Below are 23665 nucleotides of genomic sequence, written 5' to 3' on the forward strand. Positions count from 1 at the left end.
GCGACACGCAGAAAGCCTGGCCATCTTTCGGTTGACTCATCCCACCCCATGGGTCATCTGGAGTCTCATCAGCCTCCTGTGCTCTCTCTAACAGGCCCCAGGGGCAACACAGTGGCTGGACAGAGTGGGCAAGGCTTGACAATGGGTAGTAGAACCACAGGCCTTATCAAAAAAAGGAATGTTTCCTGATCTCTTCAGCAACATTTTATGTCAACAACAGCTTTTGTCACTGGTGGTTTATCTGACAAAATTGCCCTCTGTCAATAGCTCATTTCTAACCTTTAGCTCTATGTCTTTGGGCAAGGAGTTTTATTTTAGAAGTACCCATGCGCTGGGCGTCCTGAGTGGCACAGCGGTCTAAGGCATCGCAATGCTAGGGACGTCACTACAGATCCGTGTGCAATCCCAGGATGGGTCACGACCGGGAGAATCGGCGCTCAATTGGGCCAGCATTGTCCGGGTTAGGGGAGGGTTTGGCCGGCTAAGATGTCCTTGTACCATCGTGCTCTAGCGACTCCTTGTGGCAGCCGGGCGCATGTACGCTGACATTGGTTGGCAGCTGTACGGTGTTTCCTCTGACACAATGGTGTGGCTAGCTTCTGTGTTAAAAGAGCAGTGTGTCAAGAAGCACTGCGTCTTGGCGGGACGCAACATTTGCCTCTCCCAATGCGATGGGACAAGACTGTAACTACCATTAGTGGAGAAAACGGGGTAAAAATAATAACATTTAAAAAAATAAGTACCCATGCTCACTTTCTCCCAGTGTTTTTTGTCCCTGCCAATTTCATCTAAACTCAGCAAAAAAAGAAACGTCCTCTCACTGTCAACTGCGTTTATTTTCAGCAAACTTAACGTGTAAATACAGTGCCTTGCGAAAGTATTCGGCCCCCTTGAACTTTGCGACCTTTTGCCACATTTCAAGCTTCAAACAAAGATATAAAACTGTATTTTTTTGTGAAGAATCAACAACAAGTGGGACACAATCATGAAGTGGAACGACATTTATTGGATATTTCAAACTTTTTTAACAAATCAAAAACTGAAAAATTGGGCGTGCAAAATTATTCAGCCCCCTTAAGTTAATACTTTGTAGCGCCACCTTTTGCTGCAATTACAGCTGTAAGTCGCTTGGGGTATGTCTCTATCAGTTTTGCACATCGAGAGACTGAAATCTTTTCCCATTTCTCCTTGCAAAACAGCTCAAGCTCAGTGAGGTTGGATGGAGAGCATTTGTGAACAGCAGTTTTCAGTTCTTTCCACAGATTCTCAATTGGATTCAGGTCTGGACTTTGACTTGGCCATTCTAACACCTGGATATGTTTATTTTTGAACCATTCCATTGTAGATTTTGCTTTATGTTTTGGATCATTGTCTTGTTGGAAGACAAATCTCCGTCCCAGTCTCAGGTCTTTTGCAGACTCCATCAGGTTTTCTTCCAGAATGGTCCTGTATTTGGCTCCATCCATCTTCCCATCAATTTTAACCATCTTCCCTGTCCCTGCTGAAGAAAAGCAGGCCCAAACCATGATGCTGCCACCACCATGTTTGACAGTGGGGATGGTATGTTCAGGGTGATGAGCTGTGTTGCTTTTACACCAAACATAACGTTTTGCATTGTTGCCAAAAAGTTCAATTTTGGGTTAATCTGACCAGAGCACCTTCTTCCACATGTTTGGTGTGTCTCCCAGGTGGCTTGTGGCAAACTTTAAACAACACTTTTTATGGATATCTTTAAGAAATGGCTTACTTCTTGCCACTCTTCCATAAAGGCCAGATTTGTGCAATATACGACTGATTGTTGTCCTATGGACAGAGTCTCCCACCTCAGCTGTAGATCTCTGCAGTTCATCCAGAGTGATCATGGGCCTCTTGGCTGCATCTCTGATCAGTCTTCTCCTTGTATGAGCTGAAAGTTTAGAGGGACGGCCAGGTCTTGGTAGATTTGCAGTGGTCTGATACTCCTTCCATTTCAATATTATCGCTTGCACAGTGCTCCTTGGGATGTTTAAAGCTTGGGAAATATTTTTGTATCCAAATCCGGCTTTAAACTTCTTCACAACAGTATCTCGGACCTGCCTGGTGTGTTCCTTGTTCTTCATGATGCTCTCTGCGCTTTTAACGGACCTCTGAGACTATCACAGTGCAGGTGCATTTATACGGAGACTTGATTACACACAGGTGGATTGTATTTACCATAATTAGTCATTTAGGTCAACATTGGATCATTCAGAGATCCTCACTGAACTTCTGGAGAGAGTTTGCTGCACTGAAAGTAAAGGGGCTGAATAATTTTGCACAACCAATTTTTCAGTTTTTGATTTGTTAAAAAAGTTTGAAATATCCAATAAATGTCGTTCCACTTCATGATTGTGTCCCACTTGTTGTTGATTCTTCACAAAAAAATACAGTTTTATATCTTTATGTTTGAAGCCTGAAATGTGGCAAAAGGTCGCAAAGTTCAAGGGGGCCGAATACTTTCGCAAGGCACTGTATTTGTATGAACATAACAGGATTCAACAACTAAGACATAAACTGAACAAGTTCCACAGACATGTCAAAATCAAAAGTAATAGTCAGTATCTGGTGTGGCCACCAGCTGCATTAAATACTGCAGTGCATCTCCTCATGGACTGCACCAGATTTGCCAGTTTTACTGTTACACCACTCTTCCACCAAGGGTAAGTTCCCTGAAATTTCTGGGGGGAATGGCCCAAGCCCTCACCCTCCGAGCCAACAGGTCCCAGAGGTGCTCAATGGGATTGAGATCCGGGCTCGTCGCTGGCCATGGCAGAACAGTGAGATTCCGGTCTTGCAGGAAATCATGCACAGAACGAGCAGTATGGCATTGTCATGCTGGAGGGTAATGCCAAGATGAGCCTGCAGGAAGGGTAGCACTTGAGGGAGGAGGATCCCTGTAATGCACAGCATTGAGATTGCCTGCAATGACAACAAGCTCAGGCCGACGATGCTGTGACACACCGCCCCAGACGATGACGGACCCTCCACCTCCAAATCAATCCCGCTCCAGAGTACAGGCCTCGGTGTAACGGTCAGTCCTTCAATGATAAAAGAGAATCTGACCATCTCCCCTGGTGAGACAAAACCGCGACTCGTCAGTGAAGAGCACTTTCTGCCAGTACTGTCTGGTCCAGCGACTGTGGGTTTGTGCCCATAGGCGACGTTGTTGCTGGTGATGTCTGGTGAGGACCTGCCTTACAATAGGCCAACAAGCCCTCAGTCCATCCTCTCTCAGCCTATTGTGGACAGTCTGAGCCCTGATGGAGGGATTGTGCATTCCTGGTGTAACTTGGGCAGTTGTTGCCATCCTGTACCTGTCCCGCAGGTTTTTTAAATTTAATTTCACATTTATTTAACCAGGTAGGCCAGTTGAGTACAAGTTCTCATTTACAACTGCGACCTGGCCAAGATAAAGCAAAGCAGTGCGACAATAAACAACACAAGTGGGATAAACAAGCGTACAGTCAATAACACAATAGAAAAATCTATATACAATGTGTGCAAATGGAGTAAGGAGGTAAGGTAATAAATAGGCCATAGTGCAAAGTATTTACAATTCAGCAAATTAACACTGGAGTGATAGATGTGCAGATGATGATGGGCAAGTAGAAATACTGGTGTGCAAAAGAGCAACAACAAAACAATATGGGGATAAGTTAGGTAGTTGGATGGGCTATTTACCGGTTGTCCTTTGTACAGCTGAAGCGATCGGTAAGCTGCTCAGATAGCTGATACTTAAAGTTAGTGTGGGAGATAAGTTTCCAGCTTCAGTGATTTTTGCAATTCGTTCCAGTCATTGGCAGCAGAGCATTGGACGGAAAGGCAGCCAAAGGGGGTGTTGGCTTTGGGGATGACCAGTGAGATATACCTGCTGGAGCGCGTGCTACGGGTGGGTGTTGTTATAGTGACCAGTGAGCTGAGATAAGGCAGAGCTTTATCTAGCAAAGACTTGTAGATGACCTGAAGCCAGTGGGTCTGGTGACAAATATGTAGTGAGGGCCAGCTAATGAGAGCATACATGTCGCAGTGGTGGGTGGTATATGGGGCTTTGGTGACAAAACGGATGGCACTGTGATAGACTGCATCCAAATTGCTGAGTAGAGTGTTGGAGGCTATTCTGTAAATGACATCGCTAAAGTCGAGGATCGGTAGGATAGTCAGTTTTACAAGAGTACGTTTGGCAGCGTGAGTGAAGGAGGCATTGTTGCGAAATAGGAAGCCGATTCTATATTTATTTTTGGATTGGAGATGCTTAATATGAGTCTGGAAGGAGAGTTTGCAGTCTAGCCAGACACCTAGGTATTTGTAGTTGTCCACATATTGTAAGTCGTGCAGGCGGGTGCTGGCAGCGATCAGTTGAAGAGCATGCATTTAGTTTTACTAGCGTTAAAGAGCAGTTGGAGGCCACGGAAGGAGTGTTGTATTGCATTTAAGCTTGTTTGGAGGTTTGTTAACACAGTGTCCAAAGAAGGGCCAGATGTATACAGAATGGTGTCGTCTGCGTAGAGGTGGATCAAGGAATCACCCGCAGCAAGAGCAACATCATTGATATATACAGAGCAAAGAGTCTGCCTGAGAATTGAACCCTGTGGTACCCCCATAGAGACTGCCAGAGGTCCGGACAACAGACCCTCCAATTTGGCACACTGAACTCTGAGAAGTAGTTGGTGAACCAGGCGAGGCAGTCACTTGAGAAACCAAGTCTGACGAAAAGAATACTGTGATTGACAGAGTTGAAAGCCTTGGCTAGGTCGATGAAGACGGCTGCACAGTACTGTCTTTTATCGATGGCGGTTATGATATCGTTTAGTACCTTGAGCGTGGCTGAGGTGAACCCATGACCAGCTCGGAAACCGGATTGCACAGCGGAGAAGGTGGGATTCGAAATGGTCAGTGATCTGTTTGTTAAATTGGCTTTTGAAGACTTTAGAAAGGCAGGTCAGGATGGATATACAGTTGAAGTCGGAAGTTTATATACACAGGCTGGAGTCAGTAAAACTCGTTTTTCAACCACTCCACAAATTTCTTGTTAACAAACTATAGTTTTGGCAAGTTGGTTAGGACATCTACTTTGCGCATGACACAAGTAATTTTTCCAACAATTGTTCACAGACAGATTATTTCACTTATAAATCACCGTATCACAATTCCAGTGGATCAGAAGTTTACATACACTAAGTTGACTGTGCCTTTAAACAGCTTGGAAAACTCCAGAAAATGATGTCATGGCTTTAGAAGATTCTGATAGGCTAATTGACATAATTTGAGTCAATTGGAGGTGTACCTGTGGATGTATTTCAAGGTCTACCTTTGCTCTTTGCTTGACATCATGGGAAAATCAAAAGAAATCAGCCAAGACCTCAGAAAAATTAAATTGTATACCTCCACAGCCTGGCTAATCCTTGGGAGCAATTTCCAAATTGAAGGTACCACGTTCATCTGTACAAACAATAGTACACAAGTATAAACACCATGAGACCAAGCAGCCAACATACAGCTCAGGAAGGAGACGTGTTCTGTCTCCTAGAGATGAAAGTACTTTGGTGCGAAAAGTGCAAATCAATCCCAGAACAACAGCAAAGGACCTTGTGAGGATGCTGGAGGAAACAGGTACAAAAGTATCTATATTCACAGTAAATGAGTCCTATATCGACATAACCTGAAAGCCCGCTCAGCAAGGAAGAAGCCACTGCTCCAAAACTGTCATAAAAAAGCCAGACTACGGTTTGCAACTGCACATGGGGACAAAGATAATACTTTTTGGAGAAATAGAACTGTTTGGCCATAATGACCATTGTTACGTTTGGAGGAAAAGGAGGGATGCTTGCAAGCCGAAGAATACCATCCCAATCGTGAAGCACCGGGGTGGCAGCATCATGTTGTGGTGGCAGCATCATGTTGTGGTGGTGCTTGGCTGCATGAGGGACTGGTGCACTTCACAAAATAGATGGCATCATGAGGTAGGAAAATTACGTGGATATATTGAAGCAACATCTCAAGACATCAGTCAGGAAGTTAAAGCTTGCTTCGCAAATGGGTCTTCCAAACGGACAATGACCCCAACATGCTTCCAAAGCAAAATGGCTTAAGGACAACAAAATCAAGGTATTAGAGAGGCCATCACAAAGCCCTGACCTCAATCCTATAGAAAATGTGTGGGCAGAACTGAAAAGGCATGTGTGAGCAAGGAGGCCTACAAATCTGACTCAGTTACACCAGCTCTGTCAGGAGGAATGGGCCAAAATTCACCCAACTTATTGTGGGAAGCTTGTGGAAGGCTACCCGAAATGTTTGACTCAAGTTAAACAATTTAGAGGCAATGCTATCAAATACTAATTGAGTGCATGTAAACCTCTGACCCACTGGGAATGTGATGAAAGACATTAAAGCTGAAATAAATCATTAGCTCTACTATTATTCTGAGATTTCACATTCTTAAAATAAAAGTGCTGATCGACCTAAAACAGGGAATTTTTACTAGGATTAAATGTTGTGAAAAACTGAGTTTAAATGTATTTGGCTAAGGCATATGTAAACTTCCGACTTCAACTGTAGGTCTTTAACAGTTTGGGTCTAGAGTGTCACCCCCTTTGAAGAGGGGGATGACCGCGGCAGCATTCCCATATTTAGGAATATCGGACGTTACGAAAGAAAGGTTGTACAGACTAGTAATAGGGATTGCAACAATGGCGGCAGATAATTCCAGAAAGAGAGGGTCAAGATTGTGTAGCCCAGCTGATTTGTACAGGTCCAGGTTTTTTAGCTCTTTCAGAACACCTGCCATCTGGATTTGGGTGAAGGAGAAGCTGGGGAGGCTTGGGCAAGTAGCTGCGGGGGTTGCAGAGCTGTTGGCCGGGGTTGGGGTAGCCATGAGGAAAGCATGGCCAGCTGGGAGGAGGTGGTGACACAGTTTCCTAGCCTCAGTGCAGTGGCCAGCTGGGAGGAGGTGCTCTTATTCTCCATGGACTTTACTTTTTGGAATTAGTGCTACAGGATGCCAATTTCTGTTTGAAAAAGCTAGCCTTAGCTTTCCTAACTGACTGTGTGTATTGGTTCCTGACTTCCCTGAAAAGTTGCATAGCGTGGGGACTATTGGATGCTAGTGCAGTACGCCACAGGATGCTTTTGTGCTGGTCGAGGGCAGTCAGGTCTGGCGTGAACCAAGGGCTATATCTGTTCTTAGTTCTACATTTTTTGAATGGGGCATGCTTATTTAAGATGGTGAGGAAATTATTTTTATAGAACACCCAGGCATCCTCTACTGATGGGATGATGTCAATATCCTTCCAGGATACCTGGGCCAGGTCGATTAGAAAAGCCTGCTCGCAAAAGTGTTTTAGGGAGCGTTTGACAGTGATGAGGGGTGGTCGTTTGACCGCGGACCCATAACGGATGCAGACAATGAGGCAGTGATCGCTGAGATCCTGATTGAAAACAGCAGAGATGTATTTGGAGGGTAAGTTGGTCAGTATAATATCTATGAGGGTGCCCATGTTTACGGATTTAGGGTTGTACCTGGTGGGTTCCTTGATGATTTGTGTGAAATTGAGGGCATCTAGCTTAGATTGTAGGACGGCCGGGGTGTTAAGCATATCCCAGTTTAGGTCACCTAACAGAATGATCTCTGAAGAAAGATGGGGGGAAATCAATTAACATATGGTGTCCAGGGCACAGCTGGGAGCTGAGGGGGGTCTATAACAGGCGGCAACAGTGAGAGACTTATTTCTGGAGAGATTCATTTTTTAAATTAGAAGCTCGAACTGTTTGGGCATAGACCTGGAAAGTATGACAGAACTTTTCAGGCTAACTCCTCCTCCTTTGGCAGTTCTATCTTGACGGAAAATGTTGTAGTTGGGGATGGAAATCTCAGAATTTTTGGTGGCCTTCCTAAGCCAGGATTCAGACACGGCAAGGACATCATGGTTGGCGGAGTGCACTAAAGCAGTGAGTAAAACAAACTTAGGCAGGAGGCTTCTGATGTTAACATGCATGAAACCAAGGTGTTTATGGTTACAGAAGTCAACAAATGAGAGCGCCTGGGGACACACAGGGCCTGGGTTAGCCATTACATCACCCGAGGAACAGAGGAGGAGTAGGATGAGGGTACACCTAAGGGCTATTAAAACTGGTTGTCTAGTGCGATATGGATAGAGAATATAAGGAGCAGATTTCTGGGCGTGGTAGGATAGATTCAAAGCATAATGTACAGACAGGGGTATGGTAGGATGCGGGTACAGTGGAGGTAAACCTAGGCATTGAGTGACAATGAGAGGTTGCATCTCTGGAGGCACTAGTTATGCTAAATGAGGTCACCGTATGTGTGGGAGATAGGACAAAAGAGGTATCCGAGGCATGTTGAGTGGGACTTGGGGCTCCGCAGTAAAATGAAACAATGATAACTACCCTAAATACCAGTATACAAGGCATATTGACATTAGAGAGACATAAAGTGAGGCATAAAGCAATCACAGGTGTTGATTGGGAGAGCTAACTAAGACAACGGGTAAGACAACAACAGCTAATCAGCTAAGACAACAACAACAGGTAAAATGGCAATGAATGGGCAGAGAGGGTCAGTTAACTACACACAGGGCCTGAGTTCGAGGCTGGGGCCGACAGACATATAAAATAAACTAAATGGAGTACCGTGATTAAATGAACAGTCCAGCAGGCATCAGCTATGTAGCCAAGTGATCATAGTGATTTTCAGATGTACCGATCCTGTGCAGGTGTTGTTACACGTGGTCTGCCACTGCGAGGACGATCAGCTGTCCGTCCTGTCTCCCTGTAGCACTGTCTTAGGCGTCTCACAGTACAGACATTGCAATTTATTGCACTGGCTACATCTGCAGTCCGCATGCCTCCTTGCAGCATGCCTAAAGCACGTCCACGCAGATGAGCAGGGACCCTGGGCATCTTTCTTTTGGTGTTTTTCAGAGTCAGTAGAAAGGCTTTTGTGTCCTAAATTTTCATAACTGTGACCTTAATTGCCTACTGTCTGTAAGCTGTTAGTGTCTTAACGACCGTCACAGGTGCATGTTCATTAATTGTTTATGGTTCATTGAACAAGCATGGGAAACAGTGTTCAAACCCTTTACAATGAATATCTGTGAAGTTATTTGGATTTTTACAAATTATCTTTGAAAGACAGGGTCCTGAAAAAGGGATTTTTATTTTTTTGCTAAGTTTATTAGGAAGAAATAGTATTTTTGAATTCATGAAAGCAGCATTGATAATGTTAGAAATATGGACTGATCAGGAACAGCAAATACTTCAGGTTTGAGGTATTCACTTACATTAGAGCACAATGAATGCAGCATTTTGCTCTAGTCTTAACCTACCACACCCTAACATTGATGTGATCTTATAAAATGTGGTCATGTGTGGAATAATTACCATTTTCACCATAGTAACCCAGTCAATGCAAATTAAATGTTTTGGCACAGTGATTAGGTGGGCCTTCAATTTCCTTGAAGCTTATCTCCAGCTCCAATCCTTTGCATACACACCATAAAAATCATCAGCTATATTTCATAGTTGAATGATAAATTTGATCTATGAAAGCAGATTTGCCTTTTTCCTATGTACAGTATAGAGATTTAAGTCTGGTGAATGTTTGATGTTTAATGAAGGCAGAAATATTTATTTTCCCTTCAACTATTCACAGTATGGGATCAGGTGAAAACAATATGTGTGCGTGCGATTGTTTATGTTGCTTATTAGCCCTATCAAATGCCCCTGTAGGGGTTGTTGGGGGATGGGAGTTCAGTCAAGGGAAGGCCCAACAAAAGACAGGGCCAGTTGAAAGGCAACACAGGGAGAAGCTGTGATGTTCTGTCCAGACAGTTATCCGCCTTTGATATTTTAGCAGGGTCTATCTGGTGAGTGGTTTGAGTTAGAACTGAATTTGAGGAGAGGAAGGGGCAGGGCCGATCAATGTCAAATTCACGAGAGCCGTATCAAATTAACATAAGCCCCTGTGCCCCAAAGACAGGGGGCTGTAGCACAGCATATAGTCCATCTCACTCAGTCTCCCTTTCTCTGGCTGATGTTCTCTTGCTTGCTAATCCCCAATTTGGCACCCATCTGCATGTTTTAAACATCCCATCGTGAGTGTGCTACATGTTACGTAACTGGCACATCCCTGCTGACATTAAGATGCTGTGGGCGTAATAGGGAAAATGAAATCATTTTGACTAGAGCCCACACAACGCCTCCAGAGAATGCCACGCAGAGCGAGTGGCATAAACAAGTCCTGTACCCTAGAGAGAAACTCTATGGGAGGTTGGGGGGACTGAGGGGTAACCAAGCAAGGGGTGAGTACAGTGTCCACTTTAGTCAGGGAGCTGTTGTGAGAGCTGCCACAGCCTATTCAAATATGGGCTGACATTAATTGAGGGAGTCTTCGAGTGCATTCACAAACCAGCTCAGACAGAGTTTACTGGGAGAAATCATCCCTGTTGCTTCCGGACCTCCCTCAACCTGTTAAGCATACTTGTATGCACAAACGCAGGAATGAACAAACACACACACAGTAAGTGTGTATGGTGTATGTGTGCCTATTGGGAGTTCAATTGTGTTTATATCTGCCTGGTTGACTCAACATAAACATTCTCCCTACGGTTGATGTGTAAAGGGGGGAAATATCCCTATTGCTCTCTGTTTAGGATGTAACCAGTCTAATCAATTCAGATGCAACGAGTTGATGCATTTTGAGTGTGTATCATATTTGTCTTGCGTAATTGCCGCTCTCGGAGGGACTGAAAGTAAGCCTAATTGAAACTCTGTAACACTGTGGCTTTGACCATTCAGACTATGTTGCATAAGAGTTGTTATATGCTTATTGTCATAACAGAGACCATCGATTGTGTGTTGGCTTTGGTATCGATAGGTGAGGTTAGAGTGCTCTGTACTGAACAACTTGCATGATGTTGATGTTCAAAGTCTGACTAGGAAAACTACACTAAATATAACAAAATATTGCTATTATGGAAAGGAATGGAGTTATTTTTTTAAGGCTAACCTTACGCTCGCTCCTCTCCTGGGTGATGCTAATGCATCATCTTATGCCAACATGCCCAACAAGCATTAGTTGTTGAGCAATGGCCAACAAAGAAATCATGCGTCAAGTAGAGTTGGTTACATTGTCACAATAAATGGGATGTCATTTTTAAGGTGAAAGGGTTGTGGAATATGTTTTTCAAGGCAGGATCAAGCCAAGTATCCCTAGCTTTTGCCTTTAAAGGGGCAAAACCACTGTTGAAACAACAAAGCATTGCCCCCACCACTGTTTCCGTAAAAAGCTGAGGGATGGGGCTGGAGTAATGCAACCACTCAAATTCATAGACAGAGCTATGGATGTAAGTACTGACCATTATATCAAAATTATAGTTTTAAGCTTGTTTTGAGTCTATACAGAATCTGTTTACATTTATTTTGTTCACAAACATTGGAATAAAACAAGCTTAGGCTATATTTTGGGTTCTGATTGGGTATGACTGTTGAACTAAAGCTCATGAGGCATTTATAAGTAAAAATTTATGTGAAATAAATTGCCATCCTTGCACCTTTCTTAAATAATTCCCAATTTCTTCTAAAAAAAAGAGTTGAAATAATAATGAATAACATCTTGTTATTGGAGTTTCTACATTGCAGAACAAATTTGATTTTTTTGTAAACTTAAGTTATAATGGAGACAAATGACATGGACAAAATTATAATTATTGGCACCCCGGAGCTAGTACTTGATTACACAGCCTTTTCCCATGATAACTGCAAACAAACACTTATTGTAGCCATCAATGAGCTTGCTACACCTTTGTGATTTGGCCCCCTTTTTTTTTACCAGCAAACTGTTTTAATTCTTCAATGTTTGAGGGGTGCTCTCCATCAACTGCTGTTTTATGATCTCGCCGTAGATAATCTGCTGACTTCATGATGCCTTGCGCACGCATGTTTAAGTTCCCCAGTACCAGAGGCAGCAAAGCAACCCCACAACATTATCAAAACTCCCCATGTTTGATTGTTTGAGAATTTCAATAAATGTTTTACAAAAATATATTTATTTCTGTAATGTTAAAAATCCAATAACAAGAAAATCCAATAATCAATTTCAATTTATTTTAGAATAAATCGATTTTTTTTTAAAGTGCAAGGGTGCCAATATATATGGCCGCAAATAGATATTCTTCAAAAATCAGTGGGTACATATCATTAATTTATGTCCACAAATGGTAGTAGAAACTGAAGATTGGCCGATTAAACTAGGGCAGGGTTCCCCAACTGGCGGCCCGCGTGCCTAATTTGGTCTGTGGGTCATTTTACTTGGTCCCCAAGTTTTCTGAGCTGACATTTATTTTTAATTACATTTTGTAAATTTTTGGACATAAAATACTCTAAAAACACCAGCTCCAAGTGATTTTAATTTTGGAAATCTGTTCCAAAGTATTCACATGCATAATCAAGAGATATATGGGGCAACGGGGTCGTCTAGTGGTTAAAGTGTTGGACTAGTAACCCAAAGGTTGCAAGTTTGAATCCCTGAGCTGACAAGATACAAATCTCTCGTTCTGCCCCTGAACAGGCAGCTAACCCACTGTTCCTGTTGGTATATTAGGCAGGCACTAATTGACTTGCATAGGTTAAATAAAAATGTGATTGTATACAAATATAAGCAAGGTTTGAAATTACTATGTTTTAATCAAACGTTCTATCTGTTTGGGCTTCATGCGGTCAATTTGCAGTCTACAAATTATTTTTAATTATGTTCCGGCCCCTTGACCATCCGCTCAATAAAAAAAATCGGCCCACATGAATGTATTTGATGATCCCTGAACTAGGGGGAGGAGTGCCCCCTGTTGGCCTATCAAGACTTCTGCATTACAACTTTCTCAAGGAGGTGCTACTTTAGAATAACATGCTGCAAGGTAAATCAACTACCTTACTTTGAAAGAACATCGTTCATTGTGTTTTTCTATGAGTGCCTGCCTAATATACCAGTAAAATAATAACCAATTTAGCACAATACTAATGTATCGTTTCCAGGAATGCACCCACCAGTACGCTAGGCGGTGCTAAACCTTGTACTTACAAATCAATGTAGAAGAAGACAAACATCATATTCGAAAGATGGCGGTGATCAAGGAAAAAGATGGGAGACCAGGGAAACAGCCAGGAAAGGAATCTCAGCCTTTGATTATAGCCAAAACTCCAGCAGAGGAGCAACGCCTGAAATTGGAGAGATTGATGAGAAACCCTGTAAGTGGCTGGGGAGGTTCGGGCCTTTGAGGATATCTTCAAATGGCACATGTTTATCTCCACAGCTAGCCAGGCTAACTAACGACGTTAGCACCAGCGAATATGTGCTTAACGTTACGGTAGATATAACAGTGTGTGACTATAGCAAGTATTTAGTTAATTTATCGTAAAAATCTCTGAATACTCACGTATGTTTGCAGGATAAACCTGCTCCTATCCCAGACCGACCGAAAGAATGGAACCCCCGGGCTCCTCCGGAGTTTGTGCGGGATGTGATGGGTAAGCCTGCAATTTGGCGGATGAATTTGTGAATTCTCAGGTAGCGGCAAGGGCATGTACGATTCCCTTGTTTTGCTGTCCAAGAGTAGAGCGAGCCCTTGCAAGAGAGGCGTATGGACGCATTTTTCAAAAACACTAAAGCCTAAGCAATATGTTTTAAACCCACTGATGAGATATGTAATGAATCTTCTCCAGGCTCCAGTGCAGGAGCTGGCAGTGGAGAATTCCATGTGTACAGACACCTTCGCAGGCGAGAGTATCAGAGACAGGACTTCCTGGACAAGATGACTGAGAAGGTGGGCATTTTTTATTACGGGCTCCCCAAGGACGCCCGACTACATCGTTTCTCATGGGAACCAATTTCTTTCAAGCGGTGGGGGTAACCAATAAGATTTTAATAATAAAATGTTCTTGCAGCAAAAGATGGATTTGGACTATCTTGACAAGGTGTCAGATAACCAACAGGCAGCTGATGTAAGAACAGCCAAACGCAGGAAGAAAAGGTTGGTGCAGTAATCATGGACCCGCTAAATAAAATAAAAATGTATAGAGCATACATGGCCTTTATTCTTTGAATCTCTGCTGTAATTTGTATACTTGATGATGGTTTATGTTACACATATGTATGTGTATTTCAGGGAAAAGCTGAAGCAGAAGAAGCTTATGGCAAAAAAAGCCAAGCAGGATGCCAACAAAGGTGAAGGTAAAAGGAAAAAATGACATTTAAGTGATGGATTTTATTGAAACATGTTCCCCTCAGATGTTCAGAAGTGTGACGAAGAGCAAGTCCACAACTCGTGTTGCTATGGCCACACTTACAAAAAAGATAATAGTTTTGAAACTACAGTAAAAGTGTAGTAACTGCTGTCGACTGTGGTATTTTGGACACAGTAATTGCAGAATTACGGCAGTAAAAAACTTATTTTTGATGCGGTATTTGCAGCATACTGCACTGCAGTTATACTACACTCTGACTGCAATATTCTTCATAAGGGCAGTGCAAGAGCCAAATTGTACTTGCATATTGTGCTACAGAACAGGGCTAGGTTTCCCAATAGCATGGAACTTAAGCCTATGAGTGTTTTAATAATGCACTGTTTTTTTTAACAGACAAATATGTAACATGCGTTTCCCAAAACATATTTTCATTTTAGTAATTTAGCAGAAGCCCTTATCCAGAGTGACTTACAGGAGCAATTAGGGTTAAGTGCCTTGCTCAAGGGCGCATTGACAGATGTCGGCCTTTTGGTTACTGGCCCAATGCTCTTAACTGCTAGGCTAGCACGTAGAGAATGCTCACTAAAGCCTTGTTCACACTGGCAGTTTGAAGTGACTCAAATTCTATTTTTGCACATTTAAATCTGATCTTTTTTCCTATAGTCTGAATAGCCAAAGAGCACTTGGAATCAGATATTTCCAGCCAAATTTCAAACCACTCATAAATAAATCTGATTCCTGGCCATGCAACTCTTCTGAACAGTCAACTAGGTTGTTCAAACTTTACAAACAAATGAGTGATTTCTCGTCAGTTATCGTCACAGCTGTGTACATTCCCCCTCAAGCAGACACCAAGACGGCCCTCAAGGAACTTCACTGGACTCGATGTAAACTGGAAACCATATATCCTGAGGCTGCATTCATTGTAGCTGGGGATTTTAACAAAGCAAATTTGAGGACAAGGCTACCTAAATTCTATCAGCATATTGATTGCACTACGCTTGGGTGTAATACACTTGATCATTGCTACTCTAACTTCCGCGATGCATACAAAGCCCTCCCCCGCCCTCACCTTCGGCAAATCCTAACACGACTCCATCTTGCTCCTACTGTCTTATAGGCAGAAACTCAAATATGATGTACCAGTGACTAGCACCATTCAACGCTGGTCTGACCAATTGGAATCCACGCTTCAAGATTCTTTTGATCATGTGGACCGCGATATGTTCCGGTCAGCCTCAGATAACATTGATCTATACGCTGACTCAGTGAGTGAGTTTATAAAGCAGTGCATTGGAGATACACACCACGGACAAACTGAAATGGTCCACCCACACAAAGTGTGGTGAAGAAAGCTTAACAGCGCCTCTTCAACCTCAGGAGGCTAAAGAAATCTGGCTTATCACCCAAAAGTCTGACAAACAAATAAATTTGATTTGATGATTTGATTTGAAGGCCAAAAAGATCAAGGACAACAACCACCGCCTGTTCACACAGCTACCATCCAGAAAGCGAGGTTAGTACAGGTGCATCAAAGCTTGGACCGAGAGACTGAAACAGCTTCTATCTCAAGGCCATCAATCTGCTAAACAGGAATCACTAACTCAGAGATGCTGCTGCCTACATTGAGACCCAATCACTGGACACTTTTTAATGAATGGATCACTAGTCACTTTAAACAATGCCACTTTAATAATGTTTACATGTCTTACATTACTCATATCATATTTTATACCATCTATTGCACCTTGCCTATGCCGCCCGGCCAACACTCATCCATATACTTACATGTACATATTCTCCTCCATCCCTTTAGATTTGTGTGTAAAAGGTAGTTGTTGGGCAATTGTTAGATTACTTGTTAATATTACTGCACTGTCGGAACTAGAAGCACAAGCATTTTGCTACACTCGCGTTGACATCTGCTAACCATGTGTATGTGACCAATAACATTTTATTTGATGTGCTAGCAAGCTAACCAACCAGCTAGCTAGCTAGTTGACTGTTGTGGTAAGCCAAAAAAGACTTGATTCAAAACATCTTATTCTTTGAGGCTCTAAAAGTGTAATAACACTGATTTTTGAACATTCAAAGCAACTGGGATACTTCCAATGGCAGGCAATGACATCTTAGCTTACCACACAACTTTTGAGTGAGAGGAAGCACCACCACCAATTACCCTATGCCACTGCATGCATACCTGCTGTTACCATGACAACTAGCGTAGCAATGTCCGCAAATGACTACAGTCTGAACACACAAATCCAATGTCTTTTCCGTTCGGACAGTCAGTATTCCAAAAGGGATTTGAAAAACAAAACTGTTTTGAGCATTAAGGCCTGCAGTGTGAACAAGGTTTAAGTGTGTTGTTGTATACAGAGTGAACAAAACATTAGGAACACCTTCCTAATATTGAGTTGCACTACATCCCCTTTGGCCCTTAACTGTTGAGCATGATAAACCCAGCAGTGTTGCAGTTCTTGACACACTCAAACTGGTGCGACTGGCACCTACCATGCCCCGTTCAAAGGTGCTTAAATCTATTGTCTTGCCGGTTCACCCTCTGAATGGCACCCATACATAATCCATGTCTCAAAGCTTAAAAATCCTTCTTTAACCTGTCTCCTCCCCTTCATCTACCCTGATTGAAGTGAATTTAACAGGTGTAATCAATAAGGAATCATAGCGTTCACCTGGTCAGTCTGTCATGGAAATAAGTGTTCTTATTTTTTGTGTGCTCTGTGTATGTTAATATCGATAGGATCGAAAGAAGGCGACACTGCCTTCGGATCAGCTTTCTCTATTCACATTCTTACCCTCACATTAGAATGATTACACAATGACAAATATTGGAAAAATAAGTAAATGAAAATTATTTTAATATGATTGAAATATGTAGCCTATAAAAGCTATCTTGTAACATTAATGCAGTCATTGGTTTTCATTAGATCCTTTTTTATTTATTTTTACCTTGATTCGCTTGTTTATAACATTGCCATCTTCATATTTGTATTAAACTATGACGTTATTGACGGTCACAAAGAGACAGATACACAATTTGATCTGTGTTTGGCTGAGATCTTGTGTGTAAAGCTATATAGAAAGGGAACTCCTCTTTGTTTCTGCCATTATGGTATCTGACAGCATGGATAGCACCATTGAGGCCATCTCAATTTTAATAAAGCAGTACATTTTCTTCGGTTGTATTTATTATGGATCCCCATTTTTTTTTTCTGGTGTCCAGCAACGTACAACAGTTACATACAGTTTAAAATACTACATCGCATTACATTTCATAATTTCCACCACTGCATATTTACAGATTGACATGCATATTATTAATGTTAACTCTCTATGTATATCCAAGGGCCAGCTGTGCTGCCCTGTTCTGGGCAAATTGCAATTATCCTAATTCCCTCTTTGTGGCACCTGACCACATGACTGAACAGTAGTCCAGGTGCAACACAACTAGGGCCTGTAGGACCTGCCTTGTTGATAGTGCTGTTAAGAATGCAGAGCAATGCTTTATTATGGACAGACTTCTCCCCATCGTAGCTACTGTTGTATCAATATGTTTTGACCATGACAGTTTACCTATTTGAACAAACATTAAAAAGGGATGGCTTAATGTCATTTAAACCATGATATTGAGACAAAGTCCTTCGGTGAAGCCTGTACAGCCAACTACACTTTTAATTGTACACAAAACCAAGGAGAAAAAGCCAAACGTGTTGACTGTTTCTGGAGATACGTGAAAAACAAAGTAGGGTGTTAACATTAAAGTGATAAGGTATTTATTAATTAAACAGTAGCCCCAGTAGCAAATATTAAAGGTGAGAGACCTGCCCTATGAACATGGGTCGTATTCATTAGGCACCAACCGGGGTAAAAACAAACTAAAACATGGAGGGACTGGGCCTCCCGAGTGTCGTCGCGGTCTAAGGCGCTGCATCGCAGTGCTAGCGGCGTCACTACAGACCTGGGTTCGATCCCAGGCTGTGTCACAGCCGGCCGCGACCGAGAGACCCATGAGGCAGCGCACAATTGGCCCAGCATCGTCCGGCTTAGGGGAGGGTTTGGCCGGCCGCGATGTCCTTGTCCGATCACGCTCTAGCAACCCTGGCGGGCCGGGCGCATGCATGCTGACTTCGGTCGCCAGTTGTACGGCGTTTCCGCCGACGCGTTGGTGAGGCTGGCTTTCGGGTTTTTAAAATGTTTTTTTCAACCTTTTTATTTAACTAGGCAAGACCGTTAAGAACAAATTCTTATTTTCAATGACGGCCTAGGTACAGTGGGTTAACTGCCTGTTCAGGGGCAGAACGACAGATTTGTACCTTGTCAGCTCGGGGATTTGAACTTGCAACCTTTCGGTTGGCTTGGCAGGGTTGTGTTTCGGATCGGAGGTCACATGGCTCTCAAACTTCGCCTCTTCTGAGTCCGTACGGGAGTTGCAGCGATGGGAAAAGACTAACTACCAATTAGATACCGTAAAAAATTGTCCAATAACAAACACCCACCCAATTTGTTGCAGAGCATTTTGCTGTGGTGTGCTCTATTGAATAGAACCCTGTAGTTGCTGGCATGTGATGCCTAAGTTGCTAATCTTACCAATGGAAAAAATAATTTTAAGTAGTTGGCAATATCAGTGGGTTTTGTGATGAACGAGCCAGCTAATTCAATGAATGATGGAGCTTTTTGCCCAAAATGTCATTTTAAGGTGCTCCAAAGCTTTTTACTATCATTTGTCATTTATCTTTATTTCATAGTGTAGATTTATTTTTATTTGGTTTAATCACATGATTTCTCAAATTGCAGTACACTTGCCAATCAGTTGTGCAGACACTTATTTGCTATTCCTTTTTCCTCATCCCGCTCAGACAAACAATTTTTTAATTAAAATGTGGATTTAAGTTTTTACAGTATTTTTCTTAATGGGTGCATGCTTATTAGTAACTGGGATAAGCAATTTCATAAATGTGTCAAGTGCAGTGTCTGGTGTCCGACCTGCCTATGCCTGACTGTGCCTCTCGCTTTCGCTCGTGCAAGAGTTTCTGTTGTTTGAAGTAGCCTACGGCCACTATTCGGTCTCCTCCGTTGCAAAAATGCTGACTAGGAGTCGATTCTTAGTGAAAGCTAAGCTTTACACCCAGAAATGGGAGTCGACACCGGGAGTCAAAGGGCAAGGAGTCGAGGAATCAATTATTTTGGAGTCGATTCTCCACTAGCAGGTAGTGGTGAATGACTCCGGCTCCTGCTCTGACTGAAATTTGACAAAACGGACCAAAATTAGCACAAGTGCTACAGCTGCAGTGTCAGATGTGCGCACACACTAATTAACTGGGTGATTGATTATGAATGCATATGGAGCCGTCTGACAATGTATACTAACCTAAATATACAAGGCTAATTGGTAGCCTACGTCAGCCTAGCTGCCTAGGCAAATTGTATTTCTTTTTGGAGTCTACTCTCCCACTACGGGGCGGCAGCGTAGCCTAGTGGTTAGAGTGTTGGATTAGTAACCGAAAGGTTGCAAGTTCAAATCCCTGAGCTGACAAGGAACAAATCTGTCGTTCTGCCCCTGAACCCACTGTTCCTGGCCGTCATTCAAAATAAGAATTTGTTCTTAACTGATTTGCCTAGTTAACTTAAGGTTTTAAAAAAAAAAAAAAAATACACGTTTCTCACATACTTGATGTTTGCTAGCCTAGCATGGCTCTCGACTTGGTTTTTATAACGTCATTGATGACTTCAGCTTATAAATGTCCACACTCACCAAGATGATATTTGGTAGCTCATTTCAGCATGGTGGTGATTTTTACGGGTGTATTTTACCATCTTTACAAACCAGAGAACGTGCAGAGTTATGCTCACTGTAGTACAGATAATGGAGGCATTTTGAAGGAGAGTGTGTGCGTTGGGAGGAGATGGAGACAGTTTGATATAAATGCATTCAGGTAGCAAAACAATTATCAATTTACACTACTGAAATTGGGATAATATATCTACTACTTGAATCAAGTTGATAATACATTAATTTTAGCAAATATATTTTGAAGGCTTTTTTTTTTTTCATTCACGTCGGTTACACCATTGTACAATTAGCGTGCCAGCCCTAGTGCCGATCATTGCCTGATCGCTCCCAACCCAGAGAAATCCCCACCCTCTTGACTACTTTTTAAATGGTGGAAGCCATCAATGGCAATCTCTATGCTAAAAGGAGTTCCAGCCATCTAGAGCCAGCTTTCTACCTCAAGTGACTTGGGAATGCAAAATATAATCTAATGACACACTTGGCTGTTCTACGAGTGGTCTGATGCATTTGTAAGATTACAAGTGCAATGTTATTAACAATGGTTTTGGGAAACCGATCAGAGATGTTAACGTTTCTAAACCCGGTCCAGTAGTTTCTTAGTGGAAAATGGTCATGGTAAAAAGTTATGGCAGAAGAGACTGATTTTTACTATTTTTGGTGTCCCCTCTCTTTAGATTCTGAGAAGTCCTCCTCCAGCAGTGAAGAGGACGACCAGGAGAGGGAGGCTGAGGATGATGCAGAGGCGCCCAGTTTCGTCATGGGGAAGAGATGAATGCATGGCCCCGGGTCATGAGACATGCTCCAAGACGAAATTGAACGGTGGGACAACATCTAATACCAGTTCAGAAGTCAACACAGCCTAGCTTTGATCAACGTCATGGATTTGAGACATTATCTGAGCGAACCAAGGGAGATAAGCCTCTGTTAGGTAACTGCTGTTCTTCCCAACTTGTGGTTGTAGTTAGATTCTTTGAATTGAGGATGACAAAGCTGGGTTGTATTCATTAGGCACCAAATGGTCTGTAACAGGGAGGGACTACCTGAACTTGAAATAAGACTTGCTCGTTTTTGTTTTTCGTTGCAAAACCCTTTTGCTACTGTGTGCCCTGATGAATATGATTATCAAGGTGTTAATTTCACGCATGTCTCTACTTTGAAACTTGTTGTGTGGTAGCGTCATTTCTCACATTTTATTTTATACTATGCTTGTGTATATATTTTTCATAAGACATCTGGGAAGAATTGGGCCTATATTTGCTGTATTTTACCCCAATAGAATCTTCTGGAATGTATTACTAAATGATAACCCAATTTCACTAGATATACAATTACTTTAGGTAGCACTTTCAAGCTATTTCCACAATGCTGAGCAGGACATAATACTCATAGGGGTCACTCCACTCATTCCACCCTCCATGTGAAATTAATTTAGGGAAGGATAATAGAATTGGTCTAGTATTTGTAACAAGAGTAGTCTAGTACTAGTATTTGTAATCTTTAATGGAATGAGTTTGAACTAGTTTGCTGGTATGGCATACCTCTTGACCTTGACTTGCAAATCGGCTATTGGCGGTTCCATTGTACAACAAGATTGGTGTAATGCTTTATTTTCCTTCCTCAAATATGTGTATTGTTGGTTGTCAAGGACTATCACCCAGTTACTCAGTTTTCACACCTGCCAGACCGGTTCGGTGGCTATTGTCAAGGGTCCTCCAGTGACCTATCTCTACATAGATGAGGAATCAGGTTTTGTCCTAATTTGAAAAACACATCCTAAACCGTTTAATCTCTGTATCAAGTCCTACAGTAAGTGTTTGACCTGAATAGGATAACTTACTTTTTTCCCCTACTGAACTTATGTGAAGTTTGTGTATACACTATATATACAAAAGTATGTGGACACTTCAAATGAGTGGATTTGGCTATTTCAGCCACACCTGTTGCTGACAGGTGTATAAAATCAAGCACACAGCCATGCAATCTCTGTAGACAAACATTGGCAGTAGAATGGCCTTACTGAAGAGCTTAGTGACTTTCAACATGGCACAGTCATAGGATGCCACCTTTCTAACAAGTCAGTTTGTTAAATTACTGTCCTGCTAGAGCTGCCCCGGTCAACTGTAAGTGCTGTTATTGTGAAGTGGAAAAATCTAGACACAATGGCCCAGCCGCGAAGTCGTAGGACACACAAGCTCACAGAACTCTCTCGGTTGCAACACTCCTTACCTCTGGAAGCAACGTCAGCACAAGCACTGTTTGTCAGGAGCTTAATGAAATGGGTTTCCATGGCCGAGCAGCCGCACACAAGCCTAAGGTACCATGTGCAGTGGCAAGCGTTGATTGGAGTGGTGTCAAGCTTGCCGCCATTGGACTCTGGAGCAGTGGAAACGCGTTCTCTGGAGTGATGAACCACGCTTCACCATCTGGCAGTCCGACGGACGAATCTGGGTTTGGCGGATGCCAGGAGAACGCTACCTGCCCCAATGCATTGAGCCAACTGTATAGTTTGGTGGAAGAGGAATAATGGTCATTGTTTGGGCTAGGCCCCTTACCTGTTGAAAAACAAATGATAGTCCCATTAAGCACAAACCGGATGGGATGGTGTATCGCTGCAGAATGCTGTTGTAGCCATGCTGGTTACGTGTGCCTTGAATTCTAAATAAATCACAGACACCAGCAAGCATCATCACACCACCACACCACCTCCTCCATGCTTCACGGTGGGAATCACTAGGCTACCCTGGGGCGGCAGGGTTGCAAGTTCAAATCCCCGAGCTGACAAGGTACAAATCTGTCGTTCTGCCCCTGAACAGGCAGTGAACCCACTGTTCCTAGGCCGTCAATGAAAATAAGAATTTGTTCTTAACTGACTTGCCTGGTTAGATAAAGGTAAAAATAAAATAAACATGTGGAGATCATCCGTTCACCTACTCTGCATCTCACAAAGACAGGATCGATCCAAAAATCTCAAATTTAGACTCAGACCAAAGGACAGATTTCCACTGGTCTAATGTCCGTTGCTTGTGTTTCTTGGCCAAAGCAAGACTTTTCTTCTTATTGGTGTCCTTATTTTGTGGTTTCTTTGCGGCAATTCAACCATGAAGGCCCGGTTCACTCAGTCTCCTCTGAACAGTTGATGTTGAGATGTGTCTGTGACTTGAACTCTGAAGCATTTATTTGGGCTGCAATTCCAGAGGCTGGTAACTCTAATGAACTTATCCTCTGCAGCAGAGGTAACTCTGGGTCGTCCTTTACTGTGGCGGTCCTCATGACATCCAGTTTAATCAGCGCTTGGTTTTTGCGACTGCACTTAAAGAAACTTTCAAAATGTTCCGCATTGACTTACCTTCATGTCTTAAAGTAATGATGGACTGTCGTTTCTCTTTGCTTATTTGAGCTGTTCTTGCCGCAATATGGACTTAAACCTATTTGGTAAAAGACTATCTTCTGTATACCACCCCTACCATGTCACAACACAACTGATTGACTCAAACACAGTAAGGAGGAAAGAAATTCTACAAATTAACTTTTAACAAGGCACACCTGTTAATTTAAATGCATTCCAGGTGGCTAACTCATGAA

The 23665-nt window shown here is 42.6% G+C and overlaps 1 protein-coding gene across 2 annotated transcripts; it reads left to right on the forward strand.

Moving 5' to 3' along the window:
• The first annotated feature begins 13117 nt into the window (after window positions 1–13117).
• Window positions 13118–22069, forward strand: LOC112228505 (PRKR-interacting protein 1 homolog). Of its 2 annotated transcripts, none has more exons than XM_024393877.2 (6): window positions 13118–13275; window positions 13476–13554; window positions 13750–13850; window positions 13972–14057; window positions 14193–14251; window positions 20758–22069. In XM_024393877.2, the coding sequence occupies exons 1-6, from the start codon at window positions 13147–13149 to the stop codon at window positions 20853–20855; spliced, it is 552 nt and encodes a 183-aa protein (XP_024249645.1). In that variant the 5' UTR covers window positions 13118–13146; the 3' UTR covers window positions 20856–22069. The 2 variants fall into 2 exon arrangements, with proteins under 2 accessions (XP_024249645.1, XP_024249644.1); XM_024393876.2 differs by having other exon boundaries at window positions 13119–13275; window positions 14193–14257; window positions 20758–22068.
• Window positions 22070–23665: the final 1596 nt, after the last annotated feature.

This window comes from Oncorhynchus tshawytscha, linkage group LG30 (assembly GCF_018296145.1).
Source record: "Oncorhynchus tshawytscha isolate Ot180627B linkage group LG30, Otsh_v2.0, whole genome shotgun sequence".
Lineage (NCBI taxonomy): Eukaryota > Metazoa > Chordata > Actinopteri > Salmoniformes > Salmonidae > Oncorhynchus > Oncorhynchus tshawytscha.